The 20,346-nt window shown below is 68.9% G+C and overlaps 2 protein-coding genes across 9 annotated transcripts in view; one reads left to right on the plus strand and one right to left on the minus strand.

The window, feature by feature from the left end:
* SLC12A7 (solute carrier family 12 member 7) overlaps nucleotides 1-15,252 on the plus strand; it is a 58,390-nt gene extending 43,138 nt beyond the window's left edge. For 5 of the 8 annotated variants that reach the window (XM_036225729.1, XM_036225730.1, XM_036225731.1 and 2 more), the window contains exons 10-25: nucleotides 657-755; nucleotides 1,295-1,352; nucleotides 1,785-1,959; nucleotides 3,036-3,154; nucleotides 3,714-3,812; nucleotides 4,121-4,240; nucleotides 4,889-4,993; nucleotides 5,833-6,001; nucleotides 7,652-7,847; nucleotides 8,020-8,189; nucleotides 8,333-8,464; nucleotides 9,058-9,165; nucleotides 10,586-10,764; nucleotides 11,362-11,376; nucleotides 13,340-13,473; nucleotides 14,027-15,252. In XM_036225729.1, the coding sequence (XP_036081622.1) occupies nucleotides 657-755; nucleotides 1,295-1,352; nucleotides 1,785-1,959; nucleotides 3,036-3,154; nucleotides 3,714-3,812; nucleotides 4,121-4,240; nucleotides 4,889-4,993; nucleotides 5,833-6,001; nucleotides 7,652-7,847; nucleotides 8,020-8,189; nucleotides 8,333-8,464; nucleotides 9,058-9,165; nucleotides 10,586-10,764; nucleotides 11,362-11,376; nucleotides 13,340-13,473; nucleotides 14,027-14,118 (1,970 nt within the window). In that variant the 3' untranslated portion in view covers nucleotides 14,119-15,252. Of the gene's footprint in view, nucleotides 1-656; nucleotides 756-1,294; nucleotides 1,353-1,784; nucleotides 1,960-2,708; nucleotides 3,155-3,713; nucleotides 3,813-4,120; nucleotides 4,241-4,888; nucleotides 4,994-5,832; nucleotides 6,002-7,651; nucleotides 7,848-8,019; nucleotides 8,190-8,332; nucleotides 8,465-9,057; nucleotides 9,166-9,682; nucleotides 9,821-10,585; nucleotides 10,765-11,361; nucleotides 11,377-13,339; nucleotides 13,474-14,026 lie in introns of those variants that run through there. The other 3 variants (XM_016124678.2, XM_016124684.2, XM_036225734.1) reach the window with 3 other exon arrangements.
* Nucleotides 14,263-18,727, minus strand: NKD2 (NKD inhibitor of WNT signaling pathway 2). The gene is given in 6 exon segments (XM_036226295.1): nucleotides 14,263-14,390; nucleotides 15,612-16,250; nucleotides 16,339-16,538; nucleotides 16,540-16,673; nucleotides 16,791-17,381; nucleotides 17,489-18,727. Coding segments are annotated over 6 exon segments (2,931 nt in total).
* Nucleotides 18,728-20,346: the final 1,619 nt, after the last annotated feature.

Genomic DNA, 20,346 nt, shown 5'->3' on the forward strand with positions numbered 1-20,346 from the left:
TCACGTGTATGTGTGCACACATGCACAGGCACACACTGCCTCAACATACACACGTACACAGGGCATGCTCACATATGCACTCAGGCATGCATGCACATGTGCACAGGCATCCAGGCATGTGCAAACATGCACATACCGTGTCACATGCATGTGCACACTGGCATGCTCATACATGCACACACCGGCTCACAAGACTGTGTGCACACAGGTATGCATGCACACGTATGCACACGAGCTCACTTGCACGCCTGCACATGTTCACAAGCACACAGGCATACACAAGCACATGCACACAGGTATGCTCACATCTGCACACAAAGCTCACACACACGTGCACACGCGCGCACACACCGCTCTCAGAAGCCGCTCCCCCGTGAGGCACCCGTCAGCCTGCCCCTGTCCGGAAAAGCAGGAGCCCCAGGCGCCACGTGGCCTGGCTGAAATGCAGCCCATCGCTGCAGTGTGTCTGCCCCGGACGCTCCCGGGTCAGCCCTGGCCCCGTGGAGACACGGCCTCCCCCAGCTCGCGCCTCTCCAGCACAGCGTGGCCGAGGCCCTGGCCGCCGCCATCCTGGCTCTGCTTCGGATGGGCCGTGGCCAGCGGGGCGGTGTTTCCCGGGCTTGCACGGTATGTGCCAGCTCTGCCCTCTGCTGCAGGCATCATGGCGGGCTCGAACCGGTCCGGGGACCTGAAGGACGCCCAGAAGTCGATCCCCACAGGGACCATCCTGGCCATCGTGACCACGTCTTTTATCTGTATCCTCGGAGGGGTCGAGCCGTGGGAGGCACAGGTGCCAGGGACGGACACGGCCCCGCCCCGCGTGGCTCCCGCCACGGCCCCGGCAGCTCCGGGTCGGCGGCCGTGCCGCGGCGTCCTCACAGAGGGACCTGGGCGGGTGCCGACCGGATGCAGGAAAGGAGCGCGGGTGCCGCCGCCGTCACGGCCGGGTGCGGGAGGTGGCGTGGCGCGTGGAGTAAGCCGGCACGGCGTCCGGCACGCGTGCGACGCGTTTCTGCACGCCTCACACGCGCGGGCGCGGGTCGGCTTGGCGAAGCCCAGTCCCTGGGCCGGAGGCGCCAGTGGAGCCTCTTCTGTTCCCGAGGTTTGTCCTAAGCGAGGGGTGCCCTGCCCGGTCCCCGCGGGGGTCGCCTGCAGGCCTGGCGTGTCCTCGCTGGCCCCAGGACCGGGCAGTGAGGAAGGTGCCCGGGGACCCCTGGGACGCGGCAGGGGGCGCAGGGGGGCCCAGACCCGCCTGCCGCCAGCACGGTGCCCGCCGCTTCCTTGACGAGCTGAGACCTCTCCTGCATCGTGCTTTTCGGGGCCTGCATCGAAGGCGTGATCTTACGAGACAAGTACGTTGCTTCCGCTTGCACGGTTTGGGTTTCTCGAACGACTTTAGCTTTGAAATCGAGGTCACTGGGGTGTCACACTTCGCACGCAGAGCAGGATGACCCCCACAGCCCCTTCGTTGACACTGCATTTGGTCTGAATGTCATCCTGCTCCTGCTCCAGCCTGGAGCCGAGCGACCACATGTCACCTTGGACCCTGTGGAGCTGGGGGTGTAGGGGCCCCTGGGAGAGGCCGTGGGAAACCCCGCTGGCCCTGGGACTCTGGGGGAGCGGCCAGTGTGCCCGGCTTCCCAGCGTGTGCCTGGCCATCAGCCCCCTGACAGCCACCGTGGCCGGTGAGCCCTGGGCTGGGCACAGCGTCCCGCCCCCTTAGGAGCTGGGAGAGTTTTTGCTCCTCAGCCCAGGGTTCGAAAGCCGCGCCACCCGCCCCACAGGTTCGGGGAGGCCCTGCAGGGGAATCTCGTCATCGGCATGCTGGCCTGGCCGTCCCCCTGGGTCATCGTCATCGGCTCCTTCTTCTCCACCTGTGGCGCCGGCCTGCAGAGCCTGACAGGGGCCCCGCGCTTGCTGCAGGCCATCGCCCGGGACGGCGTCATCCCCTTCCTGCAGGTGAGCCCGCACCCCGCCACCGCCGGCCCCCGAGCGCGGGACCCTCCAGCAGGGGCCCTCCCACTCGGGCCAGCCAAGCGGTTCAGGGGGCCTCCGCTTCCTGGGGGGCTGGTCTCTCCCAGCATCACCCTGTGGGACGTGACGCCCAGGACCGTCCTGCTGTGACGATGACGGGCGTGGCGTCCCGTGCGGCTTCCAGCTGGGCTGTGGCCTTCTGGAAGGAACTTGAGGCCGCCGCCGTGTGCCCTGGGGACCCTGTGACGAGGGCCACAGACGGGGTGGCTTCCGCACGGGTCGCCCCTCTCCCGTCCAGGGGCTGGAAGCCGAGGCCAGGGCCGCCGGCTAGCTCCCGCGGAGGCCTCCCCTCGGCGTGCGGACGCCGTCTGCCCGTGCGCTCCTGGCCGCCCCGGTGCGTCTGTGTCCTCGTCTGCTCAGGGGCGCGGCCACCTCGGCGCACGTCCCAGCCTCCAACCTGGTCCCGTCCCGCGGTGCCGGGCCGGGGCCTCCGCACGCGAACCTGGGGCGTCGTGCTCATCACGTGTCTCTGTGGCCAGCGCCTGCCGCCCTCCCCTTGTTTAACGGAAACCGGTCCAGCAGACACGCGGCCGCGGCGGGCGGCGGGGGCCAGGCCTCTGGCGCTGTCGGGGTCGGCTCTGGCAGTGGAGCCCCTGCTGAGGCCGCCCCCCCCACCCCCCTGGGTGTCTCGCGCATTCCTCTGTCTGCGACGCGCTTCGAATTTCTCTCCCCAGCACCCCTGGGCCACAGGGAGTGGGCAGGAACAGCTTTTCAAGCCTGGTGTCCTTGAGCACGGTGCACACCTTCCAGAAAGTTCCGCCTCCCACATGGCTGTGGGAGACCCCGTGTGGGACACCGGGTGTCACCCTGCACCGGCCAGCGCCGCGGAGAGCCGGGCTCTGTGGGCACCTGGCGGCGTCACCTCACGAGTCTGGGCGTCGGGGTGGCGTCCTGGAAGCCCACTTCTGTGCACACCTGCCAGTGGGACCTGTCAGCTGGCTCGTCACCTGGCACCAGGCGGTGCTCCTGCTCCGGGGTCCCACGCAGCTGTCCACCTGCAGGTGTTCGGCCACGGGAAGGCCAATGGGGAGCCCACGTGGGCCCTGCTGCTCACCGCGCTCATCTGTGAGACCGGCATCCTCATCGCCTCCCTGGACAGCGTGGCGCCCATCCTCTCCATGTGAGTGCGGGGGCGGGGCCGGCCGCCGCCCGGGCGCCAGCAGCACGCGGGGTCCTGCTCTCAGGGCTGGCCCTTCCTGGGGACAGGAGAGGGGGGCGGGCGCGGGCCAGGTGGCCACGCGTGGGACAGTGCCCAGGGGAGGGGCCCCCCGCAGGACGGGCAGGGCGCAGTGTCGAGATGGGGGCGGCCCTCAGGATGGGCGCGGTGCAGGGGTGGGGCGAGGATAGCAGTGGAGCGCGGGGCGGGGCGAGGGGACCCCCCGCAGGACGGGCAGGGCGCAGTGTCGAGATGGGGGCGGCCCTCAGGATGGGCGCGGTGCAGGGGTGGGGCGAGGATAGCAGTGGAGCGCGGGGCGGGGCGGGGAGGGGGGGGGCCGGGCGGGGCGAGGGGACCCCGCGGACAGCAGTGGAGCGCGGGGCAGGGCGCAGGGTTGGGGCGGGGCGGGGCGAGGGCCCCCCCCCCCCCGTGGGCAGCAGTGGAGCGCGGGGCGGGGCGAGGGGACCCCCCGCAGGACGGGCGCGGCGCAGGGGCCGGCCCCTGACTACCTCCCGGGCGGCAGGTTTTTCCTCATGTGCTACATGTTCGTGAACCTGGCTTGCGCTGTGCAGACGCTGCTGCGCACCCCGAACTGGCGCCCGCGCTTCCAGTACTACCACTGGTAGGACCGCCGCGGGGCCGGGCGGGCGCGCGCGACCTGGGGCGCCCCCCGCGGGGCGGGCCGGGGTCGTTCCTCGGGGTGGGGGTGGGGCTGGGCTGCTGGGGGTGAGTCCTCGGGCTCCGGGGCTGAGCCGCACGCCCGGGGAGCGCACACGGTCTTCTCGGGGTGACTGGGCGGAAGGTTTTCACCGAGGGGCAGTGATGTTTCTGAGGCGGCCGCTCGGGTGCCGGTTCGGGGGTGTGGCCGGCGCGCGTGGTGCGGGGGCCGAGCGTGGTCGCCGCAGCTGCCCAGCGCTGCCCCCTCCGCAGGACGCTGTCCTTCCTGGGCATGAGCCTGTGCCTGGCGCTGATGTTCATCTGCTCCTGGTACTACGCCCTGCTCGCCATGCTGGTTGCCGGCTGCATCTACAAGTACATCGAGTACCGCGGGTGAGCACGCGCCAGCTCACCGGTCCGCGGAACCCGGCCGTGGCCGGGCGGGGTGCACACCCCCAGCCCCCAGGCCAGGTGCACGGGACCCCCAGGCCTGCCCTGGGCGGGGGGATCCCTGCCTGCGAGCCCCCTGCTGCGGCCGGGGCGCGGACGGCCACACCGCGGCCGTTCTCAGTCGAGCCCACGTTTGTTGTGACACAGTGTTAGGCGCACCTGTGTCTACCTGTGAAAGCCAGAATTTCTCAGTTTCCTTTTTGGAAACTAAAATCCACCCGAGCTGCAGCGTTGACGGTGTGGTGGGTTTCACGGTCAGGAAAGCGGCGGGGGCAGCAGCAGAGGTCAGGCCAAGTGCGTCCCAGAGTGGTCCCTCGCTGGGGCACCTCCCCGGCGCTCCGCCCTTGGGGAGGCGGGGGCGGGGCTCCTCTGGCTGGGCGGCCGGAAGTGCCGACCCAGTCCCAGCTCTCGGTGGAGGCAGCTCTGTCTGCCCCGTCTCTGCAGAAGCCCCCACCGCGTTCTCTCTTTCATGTCCCCATGGCACCCTGATTCTGAGGCTCCACACAGGGTGCCCCCTCCTGTCACGAGCCCCAAGTCAGCTTCCTGGGCTGGCTGTAGGGCAGGGGCCTCACTGCTGCCCTCCCTCTGCAGGGCCGAGAAGGAGTGGGGGGACGGCATCCGGGGACTGTCGCTGAACGCCGCCCGCTACGCCCTGCTGCGTGTGGAGCACGGCCCCCCCCACACCAAGAACTGGAGGTGAGCGCCTGCAGCCCGCCCAAACCCCACCCCGCCCTTCGAGCCCCAGACCCCCTGTTTCTGAAATCAGACCTGCAAAGGGAAGTCGGTCTCCCTCACGACGGGGAACGATGTCTCGGAAGCTTCTGGCACCTTCCTTCAGCCCATGGCAGGTTGGCCGGGGACATGGCAGGTCTGGCTGGGGGTCGGCCGCGCTTCCCTGGTGGGGGGCCCGCTGCTTGTCCAGGTCGCTGGGGTAACAGCCAGCGGCCCCTCCCTCTTCCTGCTCCTGGGAGGGGTGGGGCGGCTGCCCTCGTGACCGGAATTCAGTCGCACGGAAAGCCCTGGGCCTCCATCCTGGGGCTGTTGCCAGGCAGGGAGGGGAGGTGCCTGCCGGGGTTCTCAGCAGGGAGCCCCAGGCATGTGTGGTGGGGGGCTGGAGGCATCTGACCTCACCTGCGCCGCCCGTTCTGTCTCACCTGTCTCACTTGTTTACCTATCTCACCTCTCCTACCTGTTTCCTCATCTTACCTGTTCACCTGTCTCACCTGTTCACCGGTCTCATCTATTTACTTGTCTCATCTGGTCACTTGTCCTGCCTGTCCACGTGTTCCACCTGTGCCCCTGTCCTACCTGTTTACCCATCCTACCTGTTTACCTGTCCCACCTGTCCCAGCTGTTCACCTGTCTCAGCCATCTCACCTATTTACCTGTGCCATTTGTCCACCTGTCCTACCTGTTTACCCACCCCACCTGTCCGCCTGTCTCACCCGTCGCACTGGTGTACCTGTGCACCTTGCACCTGTGTGCCGGCGAGTGCCTGGTGACAGGCTGCCGTGGTGACTGCTGCCCCCGCACAGGCCCCAGGTGCTGGTGATGCTGAACCTGGACGCTGAGCAGCGCGTGAAGCACCCCCGCCTGCTGTCCTTCACCACTCAGCTCAAGGCCGGCAAGGGCCTGACCATCGTGGGCTCCGTGCTGGAGGGGACCTACCTGGACAAGCACGCAGAGGCCCAGCAGGCCGAGGAGGTGGGCGGGCGCGTGGGCCGGGAGGGGACGGTGGGGCCGTGCGCCACGGGCTCCCAGGTCACGGCCCCCGACACAGTGCCACGTGCCGCATGCCGCGCCGTTCTTGACTCCGCGGACTTTGTATTTGAGGCGCGAAGGCCTGAGACCTGCTTGAGACCCCCCAGCGGGCAAGACGCCCGGCCCTAAAGGGAGGGTGTGGGCCCTGATGCCCAGGCCGGTCAGCCCAGACCGTGTGCCGGCCCAGCTCCTCTTCCATTGCCTTCCACATTCGCGGTCCCTGCGTGGTGGCCTGAGGCCCCTGTGCTGCCGGGGTGGCCCGCTCAGGGGCCCCGAGGTCTTGGCAAGGGCGGAGGGAAGGGCGCTAGCCTTCGCACGAGTGTGCTGCAGCAGCCGCGCCAGGTGGCCGCACCTGGGGGCCGACGACAGCAGGCTTACCCTCCCCCAGGTCTGGGGCCAGAGGTCCAAAATCAAGGTGTCGCGGGCGGACCCTTGTCTCTCCCAGCTGCTGCGGGCTCCAGGCGTCCCGGGGCTTCTGGCCACTTCTCCAGGCTCTGCTGTCTTTGCGTGACTTGTCCTCTGCACTTGTGTCTCTTTTGTCTCTTATAAGGACACTTGTCACTGGATTCAGGGCCACCTGGATGATCCAGGGTGATCTCATCTCAGGTCCTTAATCGCGTCTGTAAAGACCCCTTTACAGATGGGACTGGTGAGCAGATGGGACAGGTTACCAGGTTCTTGGGATTAGGACGTGGACATATCTCTTGGGGGGGCCACCATCAACTCACTATAGTCTGTTTGGTGGCCCCAAAACGCATTCATCGCATCCCAGTGTCCTCCCAAGTCTCAACTCTCAGCACAGAGTCGTGCAGCAGCTCAGAGGTCCCCAACTCACGTCCTGTGTTGTCTGAACCGGGTGTCGGTGAGTCCCCAGGCACGGTCCGCCCGGGGTGGAAGGCCTGTGTCCACAGAGCTGCAGACTCAGACGGCAGATGGTCCTGCTTCCAGACTGCGATGCGGGGCCGGCCTGGAGACCGCCCCCTTCCAGGAGGCAGCCATCCAAGGCGTCGAGGGGTCACCGTCCTGAGCGCCTTTAAAATCCAGCGGGCGCAGCGCCGCTTGGTGTTGGGACCTGGGAGTGTTTCTCTGTGGCTCCCAGCTCTGACCGAAGGGTGCCCGGAGCCTGGCCACTGCGGGCTGGTCAGTGTGGCTGGGGAGGACCAGTGTCCACACGTGATGTTGGTCACTGTGTGTCGGGCTCCTTCTTGGGGGGCGTGTGGCCGAGCGGGCAGAAACAGCACATCACGGGGCACGTGCCCGGTGCCCCACCTCTGACCCCAGGAAGCTGTCCGTCTTAGGGGAGCTGTTGGGTGTGGCAGGTTTTGGTGGGTTCTCCGTGAGCCAGGATGTCAGCACAGCCTCGAGCCGTGTGGGCCGTGGTGGCCGCTACCCCACTCCTGCAGACACGAGTCCCTGGCAGGTCCGGAATTCGGGCCCCGGGGACCGCCGGCACCGCGCCTCTGTCCTCGCGCTGAGGCAGGATGGCGGATGCGGTCGGCCCCGGGCCTCCGCTGGGCCCCTTGGGAGCTGGGGGGGTGGGGCTGGCACACCGGCTCCATGGGCCTGCAGGCCTGACTCCCGCCCCCTCCCCAGAACATCCGGTCCCTGATGGGCACGGAGAAGACCAAGGGCTTCTGCCAGCTGGTGGTGTCGTCCAGCCTGAGGGACGGCATGTCCCACCTGATCCAGTCTGCTGGGCTCGGAGGCATGAAGCACAACACCGTGCTCCTGGCGTGGCCCCAGTCCTGGAAGGAGGCGGACAACCCCTTCTCCTGGAAGAACTTCGTCGGTGGGTGGCGCCCCCACGGGCAGTGCGGGGCCAGGGGAAGGCTCGCGCCGCCCCGCTTCCCCTGGCCTTGCTCCCAGCGCGGCCGCCCGGGGAGGTCCCATGGGCGCCCTGCGAGCGCGCGGGACGCGCAGTGCTGCCCAGCCCGGCCGGCCCACGCGCTGCCTGTCCGCAGACACCGTCCGGGACACCACGGCGGCGCAGCAGGCCCTGCTCGTGGCCAAGAACGTGGACCTGTTCCCGCAAAACCAGGAGCGCCTCAGCGACGGGAACATCGACGTGTGGTGGATCGTGCACGACGGGGGCCTGCTCATGCTGCTGCCCTTCCTGCTGCGGCAGCACAAGGTGGGCGAGCGGGCTCGCGGGGGGCGGGGCCTGGGGTGGGGGCGGGGCCGCGGGTGGGGCGGGGCCGCGGGTGGGGCGGGGCCGCGGGTGGGGGCGGGGCCTGGGGCCGGGCCGCTGGGAACTCGGCCGCGCTGTGCCCGCAGGTGTGGCGCAGGTGCCGGATGCGGATCTTCACCGTGGCCCAGGTGGACGACAACAGCGTCCAGATGAAGAAGGACCTGCAGACCTTCCTGTACCACCTGCGGATCAGTGCCGAGGTGGAGGTGGTGGAGATGGTGAGCGCGGGCGCTGCCGGGTCGGGCGTCGCTGGGCGTGTGAGGTGCAACAGGGTGCAGCAGGGTTCCCGTGGCTGTCGCCAGGAGGGTCGCCGCGGAGGCCAGGCCCTCGTGGCCACCGCGCGCTGTGCTCCCGACCCAGTGCCACGCGGTGTCACTCCGAGTGTTCTCTGTCCCAGGATGCAGGGGGCCCCGGGGAGCCCGAGGGCCCTGGGCTGGGGGTGGGTGTGAAAATGAACGCGGGGAGGCCAGTGGTCAGCGGCTGGCGTGCAGCAGTAAGGAATCCAGGCCACCGAGGAGGCGCCCAGCCAGCGAGGGTCAGAAACCAGGCTGAAGAGCGTGGAGGGGCACGAAGGCCTGGGGCTTTGGGAAGCCTCGCAGTGAGCGGACTGCGTGGAGGCCTTCAGGGCAGGGAGAGTAGAGGGTCGCGTCGCTAATGGCTGGAGGGCGCCCACGCCAAGGCCAGCCTGCACGGGAGCGCTCGCTCGCCCTGGAGACGGCGGGCCGGGCTTCGGCGCCTGCGCGCTTGCGGGAGAGGCGGGCGCCGCGGGGCGCTTTGAGCGCGTGACGCCTCCGCACCCGGAACCTTCCAGGTTGAGAACGACATCTCCGCCTTCACCTACGAGAAGACGCTGGTCATGGAGCAGAGGTCCCAGATGCTGAAGCAGATGCAGCTGTCCAAGACGGAGCAGGAGAGGGAGGTGCGTGCGGGGTGTGGCCACCGGCGCGGGGGCGGCACCCTGTGCTCCCTCAGCCCGCGGGGCTGTCGGACCGGGCCTCGCCCCTGGTTTGGAGTGGCTGGTGTCCTGGCCGCCTCCACCTCTGTCCACGTGCTTCCAGGCCCAGTGGGCTTACGGCCTCAGCGGCCGTGCCCAGCCAGGGTCAGGCCGTCACCCCAGCCTCACTCAGAGCCATCCCAGCTGTACACAGTCCCCTCCTCTCGTGTCACTTGCCTGGACCACCGCGGTGGCCTAACAGGCCACCCTCCTGTCCCGGCCACCCTCAGACCTCCCGCCACAGTGAGTCCTGAAGCGCTGACTCACTAACCCCTCCCGCAGGCCCTGTGGCCGACCTCACTGGGACCGGCAGCCCCACACAGCCCCGCCCGGACCCCCTCATTCCCACGGGCCTCCCCTTCTCCCCCCGGCCCCTTTGCACACAGGCCTCCCAGAGTGTCGTGTATCTCTGGGGCTCCCTCCTCCTGTATCCCACTTCCAGACTCCACGGTGCTTGCTGCTTACCCCAAAACAGGCTTCCTGGAACCCTCTCAGCTGTCGGTGAACGAGTGGGTGGGTGGTGGATGGTGGGTGATGGATGGACGGAAGGATGGACGGACAATGGGTGGCGGACGGATGGATGGACGGACGGATGGATGGACGGACGATGGGTGGTGGACGGAAGGATGGACGGACGGTGGGCGGTGGACGGAAGGATGGACAGACGATGGCTGGTGGACGGAAGGATGGACGGACGATGGATGGCGGACGGAAGGATGGATGGACGATGGGTGGACGGTGGATGGATGGACGGAAGGATGGAGGATGGATGGACGGATGGACGGACGATGGGTGGTGGACGGAAGGATGGACGGACGATGGATGGTGGACGGAAGGATGGACGGACGATGGGTGGATGGTGGATGGATGGACGGAAGGATGGAGGATGGATGGACGGATGGACGGACGATGGGTGGTGGACGGAAGGGGGAATCTGAGGGTGGAGGGGGAGGGGCAGGGGGAAGGGGTAAGTGGGGTAGGTTAACGGCGAGGGAGGGATGGGGGTCGGGGGGGTTCCGGAGCGGAGGCTGCAGGTGGAGCCGAGACGTTCGGTCCCCGCGCACTGGCCTGGAGCTCTGGTCCTCCCTGGGTGGCTTTCGGCGGCGGGGCGGGAGGAGGCAGCAGGGAGTGCCGAGTTGGGTCTAGAAGCCGAAGAGAGGGATTGGCCACGAGTGGGGGCGGCGCTGGGCCCCCACGCGGGAGGCCGTCCAGGGGTCCCGGCTCTGGCTGGTCACGAGGCCCTCTTGGTGCTGTGGGCCAGCGGCCCCTCCTGCCCACGCTCGCCGCCTCCCTGGGGCATCGGGAGACCCGCGGCGAGTCCCGTCACTGCCCTGCCCTCCGCCAGGCCCAGCTGATCCACGACAGGAACACGGCGTCGCATTCCGCGGGGGCCGCCAGGGCCCCGGCCCCGGCCACGCCAGACAGGGTGCAGATGACCTGGACGAAGGAGAAGCTGGTCGCCGAGAAACACAAGAACAGAGACTCCGGCGTGTCCGGGTTCAAAGACCTTTTCAGCCTGAAGCCGTGAGTGTCGGCCCGCGGGGCCCACAGCTCCCTTCGCTGCCCGTGGCAGGGCAGTCGGCCGGCACACGGCTGTGGGCTGGGAGGCCAGGGGACCGGCCCGAGGGCCACAGCAGGGCTGGCTGCCCAGGGCCGGGCAGCAGGTCGGCGGTGAAGCCGGCTTGTCTGTTCCCGGCGGGTCTCACAGCGATGGGAAGCGAGAGCTTCTGGGTGGGCTGGGACCCCCAGCTTGGACTGGCAGATGGTGCTTGTAGGGCCAGGGCCTGTGGCCTTGACAGAGACCCCCCGGGACTGGCAGAGGTGCCGCGGAGCACAGTGTGGCCGTGCCGTGCGGAGGGGTCCCGGGTTGTCACCGTTCCACAGCCCCTGGTCCTGGGGTAGAGTGAGCGGATTCCCCGGGGTCTTCAGGGTGGGTCTAGGCCCTAAGGCCCAGGGTCTGGGGAAGGGCCTCGGGGCCTTTGGGGCCCCTGGGGTGAACCCCTCAAGGAGGAGGCCTGAGGGAGGCCAGGAAAGGGCAGCCTGGGCTGAGCCCGCGGTGGCGCGTGTGTGTGTCGCGGTCACTGCTGAAGTAACGTGTTCTCTGTTTTCTCTTCCATGTAGAGAATGGGGACACCTGTAAGTCACCCGCTTGTTAGGACGCTGCTCCGCCCGCTGCCTCGCATGCCCCAGGCGCCCGTGCGTGTGTGTCACGTGGGGGCGGCATGTGCCCGCGGCTGCCGTGGCTCCGCGTTTGCTGCCGCACGCGCTGCTGCCCGTGCGGAGTGGCTCGCGGCAGGGCCCCGCCGGTGTGCCTCATGCCGCCTGAGGCGTGGGGGGCGGGGCCGAGCGGCTCCATGCCCGCGGGAGGCAGCGTGTGCTCGCTGGCGCTTTGGCTCATTCACCCACAGCCCTCGGCCGAGGCGTTGGGAGCGAGAGCCAGGCCTGCGGTGCCAGCGCGTCCTGGCCCCCGGGCGCCCGGAGAGGCGGCTGTCCACAACCGCCGAGCGGCGAGGGCTGGGGGTGGCGCTGCGCGGTCAGGCTGGGGCGCGGGCCCCGGCCGGGGCCCCCCAGGCCACTGCCCCCGTCCGTCCGTGCCTCCGTGTCCGCTCCCGTGGCACTGCGGCCCGGGGCAGTTGGGGGACGAGGCGCCCGCACGTCTGTTTTGGCCCCTAACCCCGAGCTGGCCGCACGCGGAGGACACTCTGTCGGTCCCCGAGGCGGCAGCTGCCTCACGGCTGTGCTGCCGGGGACGCGGGGCTCCCCTCGCTGCTCTGTTGTCTCGTAGATTACGAAACTCCCCGTTAAAGTCACAGGCCCCGGCCCTCCAGGCCAGGAACAGGGTTCCTCCCCCGTGTGGTGTCCTGTGAGCACACAGCTTGACGCCGCTGAGGGCGCACCCACATCCGGACCCCCTCGTGGCTAGGCCGGGGAAGCTTCTGGAAGGGAAGGCGGGCCTGCGCCTGCCGCGCCCCTCGTGCAACGTCTCCGGGAGCCAGGGGCCCGCGGTCCCCAGCCTGCCCCGGTGGTCCCTGCCGGACCCCGGTCCCTGGTGTGGGGACCGGGGCCTGTCGGGGTGTTCCGATTCACGGCCACCGCTGGCTCCCTGGGGAACGAGGCCCCCCCGCCCGCCCACACCCTGCCCCTGTGGGGCCTCGGGCGCTCCAGGCCCAGAGCTTTGACTCTGAGGCCACATGTGTCCTCAGACTCAGCCCGAGAGACCCCGCGGCACTCGACACGCGCGCGGTGGCAGTCGTCACCACCCTCGAGCACACAGCGCCTGCGGTCCCTGCAGGCAGCTGATCGCGGGGGCTCAGGCCGAGGCGCCGGCCGTGCTCTAGTTTTGTCAGACGAAACCGGAGGCGGGAGACGGTCCGCGTCCTGACCCCTCCGGGGGGCCGGTGGTCACGACTGCGTGACGGGGGAGGGTGGCCCTGCAGGCCTCCCCGCCTGCTGTGGGGGGGTCCGCAGTACCCCACTCTTACTTGGCCGAGGACCCTCCCCGGGGGTCACTGCTGGGCCTGGGCTGCCCAGGACCCTGGGGAAGCGGCACAGTGGACATTTGGTCCCTTTGTGGAGCGCGGAAGACCAGGTGGCGAGGACGCGGTGTCCAGGAGCACCTAGGGCCGGGTGGACCCTTGGGGGCCGGGTCCTTCCCCACCATTGGCATCTGGGGTCCCCCGGGACCCCAGCCTGCATCAGCAAGGGCCGCCGTGTGCACACGGAGCAGCGGGCTCAGTGCGGGCAGCGGCTGCGGCAGGGTTCGGCCGTACCCCAGGGGCCCTGGTGGGGCGCAGCTCTGAGCTGGGGGCCGTGAGCGCCTCCCTGCACCCCCACGCGCGCCAGCGCCGCATCTGCCTGTGTGGACAGCTGCTCGCAGATGAGCTTGGCCGCTTCGTGACGCTCAGCGTGCCGCGCGTGGAGGCCCCAGCCCTGTCGTTGCTCAGCCCGCACCCCCTCCACCATCCCCGTCACGGCTCTGCCACGGAGTCGCCCCCCGCGGGGCCTGCAGGGCAGCCAGGCCTCGCGGGTCAGAGGCTCCCGCTGGGCCGTGACGGGCGAGGGGGGCTGGGCAGGCTCAGAGGGACCGCCTTCCCCGCAGGAACCAGTCGAACGTCCGGAGGATGCACACGGCCGTGAAGCTCAACGGCGTCGTCCTTGGCAAGTCCCAGGACGCCCAGCTGGTCCTGCTGAACATGCCAGGCCCCCCCAAAAACCGGCAGGGGGACGAGAACTGTATCCTTCCCCGGTGATGCGGGCTCTGGCGTCCCCCCGTGGCCCGTGCCTGTGCCCCTGTCTTGGGTGGCGGGCGCCTGGGGCCTCTGCCAGGGCCCCACTCCAAGCCCCTCGGTACCTCCCCCTCGGCACCTCCCCCATGGCGCGTGAACACCTGGCCCATGGGGCCCCGTGTGGGGCCCTGCCAGCTGTGGAGTGGGGGCCTCGACCTCAGAGGGCACAGGTCGGCCCTGTCCCAGACAAGCTCCGGGCCCTAAGGGGTGCTGCGGGGAGAGGGGTCCCCATAGGTGCCCGGCCGCCAAGGGGCGTGCCGTCTTGGCGTGGGGCTCAGCGTCAGGAGTGTGTGTGTCGGCGAGCAGGACTCTGGGCTGCCGGGCCGGCAGGGGACATGGCCTTCCGGGGTCTGCGGGCAGGGTGGCCCCGGTTCCCATTGGGCTGGCATCTGCACCTGCAGGCTGCACATGGCCCTGGGGTCCCCCCCGGCCCCCTGCCCCGTCGCGCCCCGGGCCGTGTGTGTGGTGGTGCAGTTGTGGCCTTAACGTGCACCTCCCAGACATGGAGTTCCTCGAGGTCCTCACCGAGGGCTTGGACCGGGTCCTGCTGGTGAGGGGCAGTGGCCGGGAGGTCATCACCATCTACTCCTAACGCAGCTGCCATGGCAGCGCGTCGGGCAGCACGGCCCGGCTCCCCACGGCAGAGGCGTCCTGCACACCAGTGGCCCCGTCCAGCCCGGCGCTGTGTGCGCACGGGGTCCGCGGGGGCCACACACACGGCCTCCGGATTCCAGCGTTAGGTCCGCCCGGTCAGCGTGGCGGTCACACTCCCGTCCTTCCCCAACCGGGGCGCCCCCAGGAACCGCACTTGGGCGGAAGGTGACCTTTGGGCCACCAGGCCGCCCTTGTGCAGGTGACGGGCAGCTGAGGGCCCCACTCAGGTTCCGGGGTCACCCCCGCTGTTCGTCCCTCTGAGCAGCCGTCGTGTGTCCGTAAACAAAGGTGTGTCGGCCGCCCTCGCCCACGTCCCCAGCTCAGCCGGCGGCCATGGTCAGGTGCCCGCCTGGCGTGACGCCCGGGAAGGGAGCCCGGTGTCAGGGGCGTGGGGTGGGGGGCCCGCCCGCCCGGAGCCGGCCCGCGTCCAGTGCGCCCGGGGACCCCGCCCACCGGGCCCACGCCTGGTGCTCCAGGGCGGGGCCAGGCGAAGCCCGTGTCCCCCGCCACTTGGAGGGGCATGGTGGCCTTGTGGGGCCGACGCGGTAGCTTTAGTGCCCTGCAGACTTTGCTCTTCACCCTGTGGCCGTGATCACGGCCCTGTAGCCACGGTGAGGGTCCCTCGCTCCCCGTAGGGCTCAGTCATTTGTGTGGACGCCTGGGCATTTCAGTGCTGATTAAAGTGTCCGCAGAGGGGTCGTGCCTCGCAGGGGCCTGAGTGGCCAGGCTGTATACTGTGCCTCTTGGCGTCGCCTGGGCCGGGGGTTCGATGTCAGGGCGAAGGCTGGGTGCGTTTCCCCGCGTCCCTGAGACGCTGTCGGACTGCCTGGAGGGCCAGCGTCACCGCCACAGTGGCCGCTGGCCAGAGCGTGTGCCAAGCAGCCTGGCTCGGCCGCGCTGCGTGCTGGCGTGAGCCGTGTCCGGTCCCACCTGCCCTCTGCCTCTGGGCGCCCTCCACGCTGACCCTCGGGTAACCGTCTCTGCAGCTGTGAACGCGAACTCATGTTTTCTCTCGCAGGGTTCTTGTCTCCGTGTGATTTTCGTTAGAATAAAGCCGTATGGATTGTGAGCACCTGGGAGTCTTGTGGGTCTTGTTCGACTTGAGAGCAGACGCTGCGGGCGATGCCCCCACCCCTCTGCTCCCGGGGCCGGGGCGACTCGCTGTCGTCTCCGCGAGGGTGGGGTGCGCGGACCCCGGGTCGGGGGCCCTCCGTGGGCGGCTCACGGGGCAGGCCGCGGGCAGCGGGCGTGAGGCGCGGCCGCTGTGGTCGGCGTGGGAGCCCGCACTCCCGCTCCTGGGTGTGCAGAGACGCGCGCGTCCAGGACACCTGTGCACACGCTCGTGGCAGCGCCGGCCGCCCGGCCGGAGTGTGGGGACAGCCAGACGCCCTTCAGGGGACACACAGCTGATCGGGCGTGCGACACACCCACTGGGGCAGAACTGTCTCCGCGGGCTGCGGCCCGACACGCCACGGCACAGGGGAGCCGCGTGGGAGAAGCCGGTCGCGGCAGGTCGTGTACGGGTCCCCTTGCTCGAGACGCCCAGGACAGACGCGGGCGGGAAGCGGGCTGGCGGGGGCCGGGCAGCGGCCGCCGTGCGCACGGGGTCCTCCGGGGCGAAGGCGTTCTGCGGCGGCTGGGCGGCCGCACGGTCTGCACGTGCTGACAGTGGGCAGACGTCACAGCGAGCTGCGAGGGGCACGGAGCCGGTGGTGTCCGCGTCTCCGCGGGGCCTCGGACAGCGGCCGAGGGCAGAGCCGTCCTTCGGGCCCCGCTGGGTAAGCACGGGCACCCCAGGGCGCTCGCCTCTGCGGCCTGGAACAGGGCCTTTGGGGACAGGAGCCAGTGTGTCAGGGGGTCTGGCAGAGGCAGGGGGCGCTTGGCGGGGCCGCAGGGTCCTGTGGCCGAGCGGGTTCTGGGTTGTCTGTGCGGAGCCCCCCGTGGCCGCACTGCGTCGGGCCTGCACACAGCCCACCCGGTCCCGGCTCACACTGCACGGGAGGTCCCCGTCGGCAGCAGGGCGGGCAGGGGTGCCAGTGATGGCCAGGGGCCGAGCGCCTTCTCCGCGAGCTTCCACGGCACCGCGTCAGCGGCCACCGGAGCCCAGGCGGGCCCGTCGGCAAGCACGCCAGGGCAGGGGTGGTGGCGGCAGCCGTACCGGACCACGGGCACCGCGTGGCCCCCCGCCGCCCGCACGGCCAGGGCCCCACCACCCGGGGCTGGCCCGGCGTGGCCTTGAGCGGCGAGTGGCCTCCCTTGCCCTTCTGTTGGTACCGCTTGTGGCCGTAGGGCTGCGGCGGGGGCTGCGGGAGGTGGTGGCCGTCCTAGGGTGCTGGGGGTGGGCAGCTGGCGGGAAGTGGCTGCAGGCCTTCCCGGGCTTGACCCCGCTGGGCTTGACCCCGCCGGGCCCACAGGCGGCCTGCCCGAGCCCTCTGGGGACCTGAGGAACTGCCCCTCCTGCCCCCGCAGCTGGGGCTGCCGTCCGGCAGGGCGTGGTCAGCCAGCCCCTGGGACCTGTGCAGTGCACACGCCGGGCTGCTTGGGGGTGTGAGGGCTTGGCCGGAGCTGGCGGGGACCCTGCTGACACGGGGCACGGGGTGAGGCCCCCACCTGGCACCTCCCCACACACGCCTGCACGTGGCCCTGCAGCCCGGTGTCCCAGGGGCCCAGAACTTGTGGGTGGGGCCTGTGCTCCGAGGGGCGCCCCCCAGGGGCCTTGGCCCAGGCGGCGGGTCCGAACTTAGACGTGTAGTTCTTGATCCTGGCCGGGTCCAGGCAGTGGTTTCTTTGCTCGGTGTTTCTGTCCCGCACTCGGACAGCCACGGAGGTTCCGCTCTGTAGCCTGAAGACGCTTACTGGGTTGCGTGTCCGCTCCCCTGTGAGGGGCCCCATGGGGACACACGGGCCAGCAGAGGAGTGTGCCGGGCACGCTCCGGGGACCGTCATCGCCCACCGAGGGCCGCTAGCCTGGGGGCAGCACAACCGTGGGGCCGCGAGACTCCCCGCATCCGGCCAGGGCCCGGCCTGTCCCCGACCACGGGGCCCAGGGGCGACGGCATCTGTCTGTGGCCAGCCCCCAGCCCCGTGGACCGCCCGCCTCGGACAGGGGCGCCCCGCCTCCCTGGGGGCCTGCCCGCTGCCGTCGAAGCCGCAGAGCGTGCAGGTCCACTCCTGGCGGTTGTCCTCCACCGAGAGGTCGCACTGAAGCGTCCACGGGGCACGCGGGGACAGGCGGGCGGAGCGTCACCCTGTGCTGGGACACTGGGCCTCCGCCCCACTCCGGGACACGGGCCCCTCTGCTCCCACACGCTCCTGCCCTGGCCGCCGGGAGACCAGTGGGGGACCTTGTGCCACCCCCGCGGTGCTGCCGCCACGCGGGACAGCCCCAGCGGGGCTGAGGCCACCTCGCTGGCCTGTTCGGGCTGGACTCCCGGAGCCGCCCGCCGCCTGCCGCCCGCCGCCCCGGAGCCTGTGGACGCGGGAAGTGCGTGCGAGCTCCGCCGCCGCCGCTCCCGCCAGCTGCACCGCGTGCCCGTCCCGGCCAGCACGAGGCCAAGCAGACGCCCGCGTCGGCGTCGGGGAGCTGCTTGGCTCACGGCCCGCGGCTCCTTCTCCACCGCGCGCACTGGCGAGCTGTCCTGGGCCCTCACGCACTCGGCCTTCTTCGGGGGAGACCCACCGGGGGCACGTGAAGGTGTGAGGGCTGCTCCCCCCAGCCCAGCCCAGGCAGGCGACTCGGGCAGCGAGGATGGGGGGATGCGCTCCCAGGGGCCTCTGGCCCTTTCCAGGCAGGCGTGCGCTGAGCCGTCACTCGGAACAAGGCGGCGGTAAGGGACCTGCGCAGGGAGCCGAGCGGCCCTCGCCTGGGCCTGCCCCAGCCGGGCGCACCCTGCCTCTGCCTCGCCCAGCCCGCAGGGGCCCCGGCAGCACCCGGTGGGGAGGGGGCTGCCCCGGCTTCCCGGAGAAGCTAAGGGCCTGGAGCCGGCACTTCCGGTCATCGGCCATCGGCTCAGTGTGTCCGGGTGTCCTGAGGGCAAGTTTTGGTCCTGGGATACGGGGTAGTCTGTGAGGTTTGGGGAGCAGGACTTACCCTCAAGGACAAGGTCCTCCTTTAAAGGGCCCTCCTTGGGGTCCCCGCTGGGCAGCGCCTGCAGGACGGGGAGCAAGTGCCCCGTGGGGCAGGCCGGCCGTGGGCTCGGCCTCCTGGGCGTTGCCGCTCTGCGTGTGACCCCCAGGCCTCCGCGCCTCACCACGCCTCGCGTCGGTAGCCGGCAAACGTGTGCACATGCCGCGATGCTGGCCGGTGCCGCCGGGCCGTCTCGGCACTCCGCGGCCGGCCGAGGCGCCACTGGCCCCGCACGGCACGGTTCGGGTTCGCGGTCCTCGTACCCTCGGACGGAAGGTGTGGCTGCAGCCACCTCTTGGACGCGGGCCTGACACGGCAGGCAGGTCGGATCCGTCGATCTCGCTGTTCGAATCTTCACTATTTCTCCTGACTTCCGGTCCGGCGGCCGGCGCGCCTTCCCCGGGCACTCACGTTGACGCATCCTCTGGACGAATGTGATCCAGCCTGACAATCTTTGCCTTTGAATCAGAACAATACGTAACTTAATGACGTAGGGTAATAACCATTACGTTATTTCTGCTGTGTACGTCTCCTCGATCCTTTGCTATCCTTCTCTGACATTTTCTGACTAGTCAAATTTTTCTCCTCATTTTCCTCCTAGTAGAGTCTTACTGCTCTTCCAGTGACTCCCCACATGCGCCCGTGGTGGCAGAGCTGGCACCCCGAGCGCCGGACGACACGCGCGCATCACGGTCTTCCAGCCCCGCTGGCCTGCCCTGGCCTTGCTGCGGTTCCGCACCCCGATTTTACAGTAACTTAAATCCTGCGCGATGTCGCCGTCATTGCTGCGTTCGGTCGCAGCCGCGTGGACTTCCCCGCGCGGCCGCCCTCCCTGCCGTTTGCCGGCTTCCTCTGCAGCCACCAGCGCTGTGCGGAGCCGCCGCCTCCGTCCTCGTCCGGAGCCTGGTGGCGGTGCAGTCGGCGGTCCTCTGCCTCGCGCCTGCAGAGCTCCACGTGCACACGGCTTGACGTCCGCCCCTGACTCGGGGAACTGCTCGGCCCGCGCTTCTCCCGTTTCTTCTTCCTGGCTTTCTCCTTTGTGGACCCCACCCGCACGTGAGGGGCTGTCACGCGCTTTTCTACGTTAATCCTTTCAGCGTTCTTCACTTTGTTCTTGGTTTTTTCCACTGCCCTGTCTTCCATTTCCGCGACCTTCATCCTGCTGGCTAAGCCGGTTGCTAAATCCACCTTTCAAGTACTTAATTTCAGTTAATGTCGTTTTTGGTTCTAGTATTTCCATTTGATTTTCAAGATGAGTATTTCAGTTCCCCTGTGAAACTGCCCATCTTGTCATATTTCCGTGCACCTATCAACAACAGCTAATTTAAAATCCATACCCCGTAAATTCAACATTTGATCACGTTTGATTGTTTGTCTTGTTCTTTGGTCTCAGTGCCTGGCCACTTGGTCCTCGGTCTGCCTGGGGACTGAGTGCATCTGGACGCCGTGTATGGACACAGGGGTTTGGAGCCAAGAGTTTCTTCCAGAAACCGTTTAACTCACTTCCAGGGGCAGGTGAGCTCTGAGTCAAGGAAACTAAAGTCCTAAGAAGTTTAAAATTCACAAAAGGGAAGCTTAAACATCTGAAGCAGAAGTGTTAGGACAGACGAGTTACTTAAAATAAGTTTGACGAACATCCCTAAAAAGATGAAGGAAGAAATCAGCAATGTGGGAGAGAATCCCGAAAGAACAACGGAGAGGAATGAATGGTGGGTACAAAACACAGGAGCTGAAAGAACACCCTATTTCGAGGGGATAATAAAACATTCTCAAAAGGTTCCAACACATTTGCCAACAAAACCCACGATGAGAACATTTTGGGGGGAACCCCAAGATGGAGAGGGCCGCGGGGGCACGCCTCACGCGGTTTGCCGTCGTTGCGGGAAGAACGAGGACCAGAGGCGTGCGCCGCGCGCACACGTGCTACTCCCGGAACGAAGACTCGCGAGCACCCACGCCGAGGGCTGTCGCCTCTGCACCCCTGAGGAAGGCACCGAAAGGGCCGAAGGAACAGGGAAGGCGGAAAATCAGAACGTGAGA

This window comes from Rousettus aegyptiacus, unplaced genomic scaffold (genome assembly GCF_014176215.1).
Source record: "Rousettus aegyptiacus isolate mRouAeg1 unplaced genomic scaffold, mRouAeg1.p scaffold_m13_p_8, whole genome shotgun sequence".
In the NCBI taxonomy this organism is placed as follows: Eukaryota; Metazoa; Chordata; class Mammalia; order Chiroptera; family Pteropodidae; genus Rousettus; species Rousettus aegyptiacus.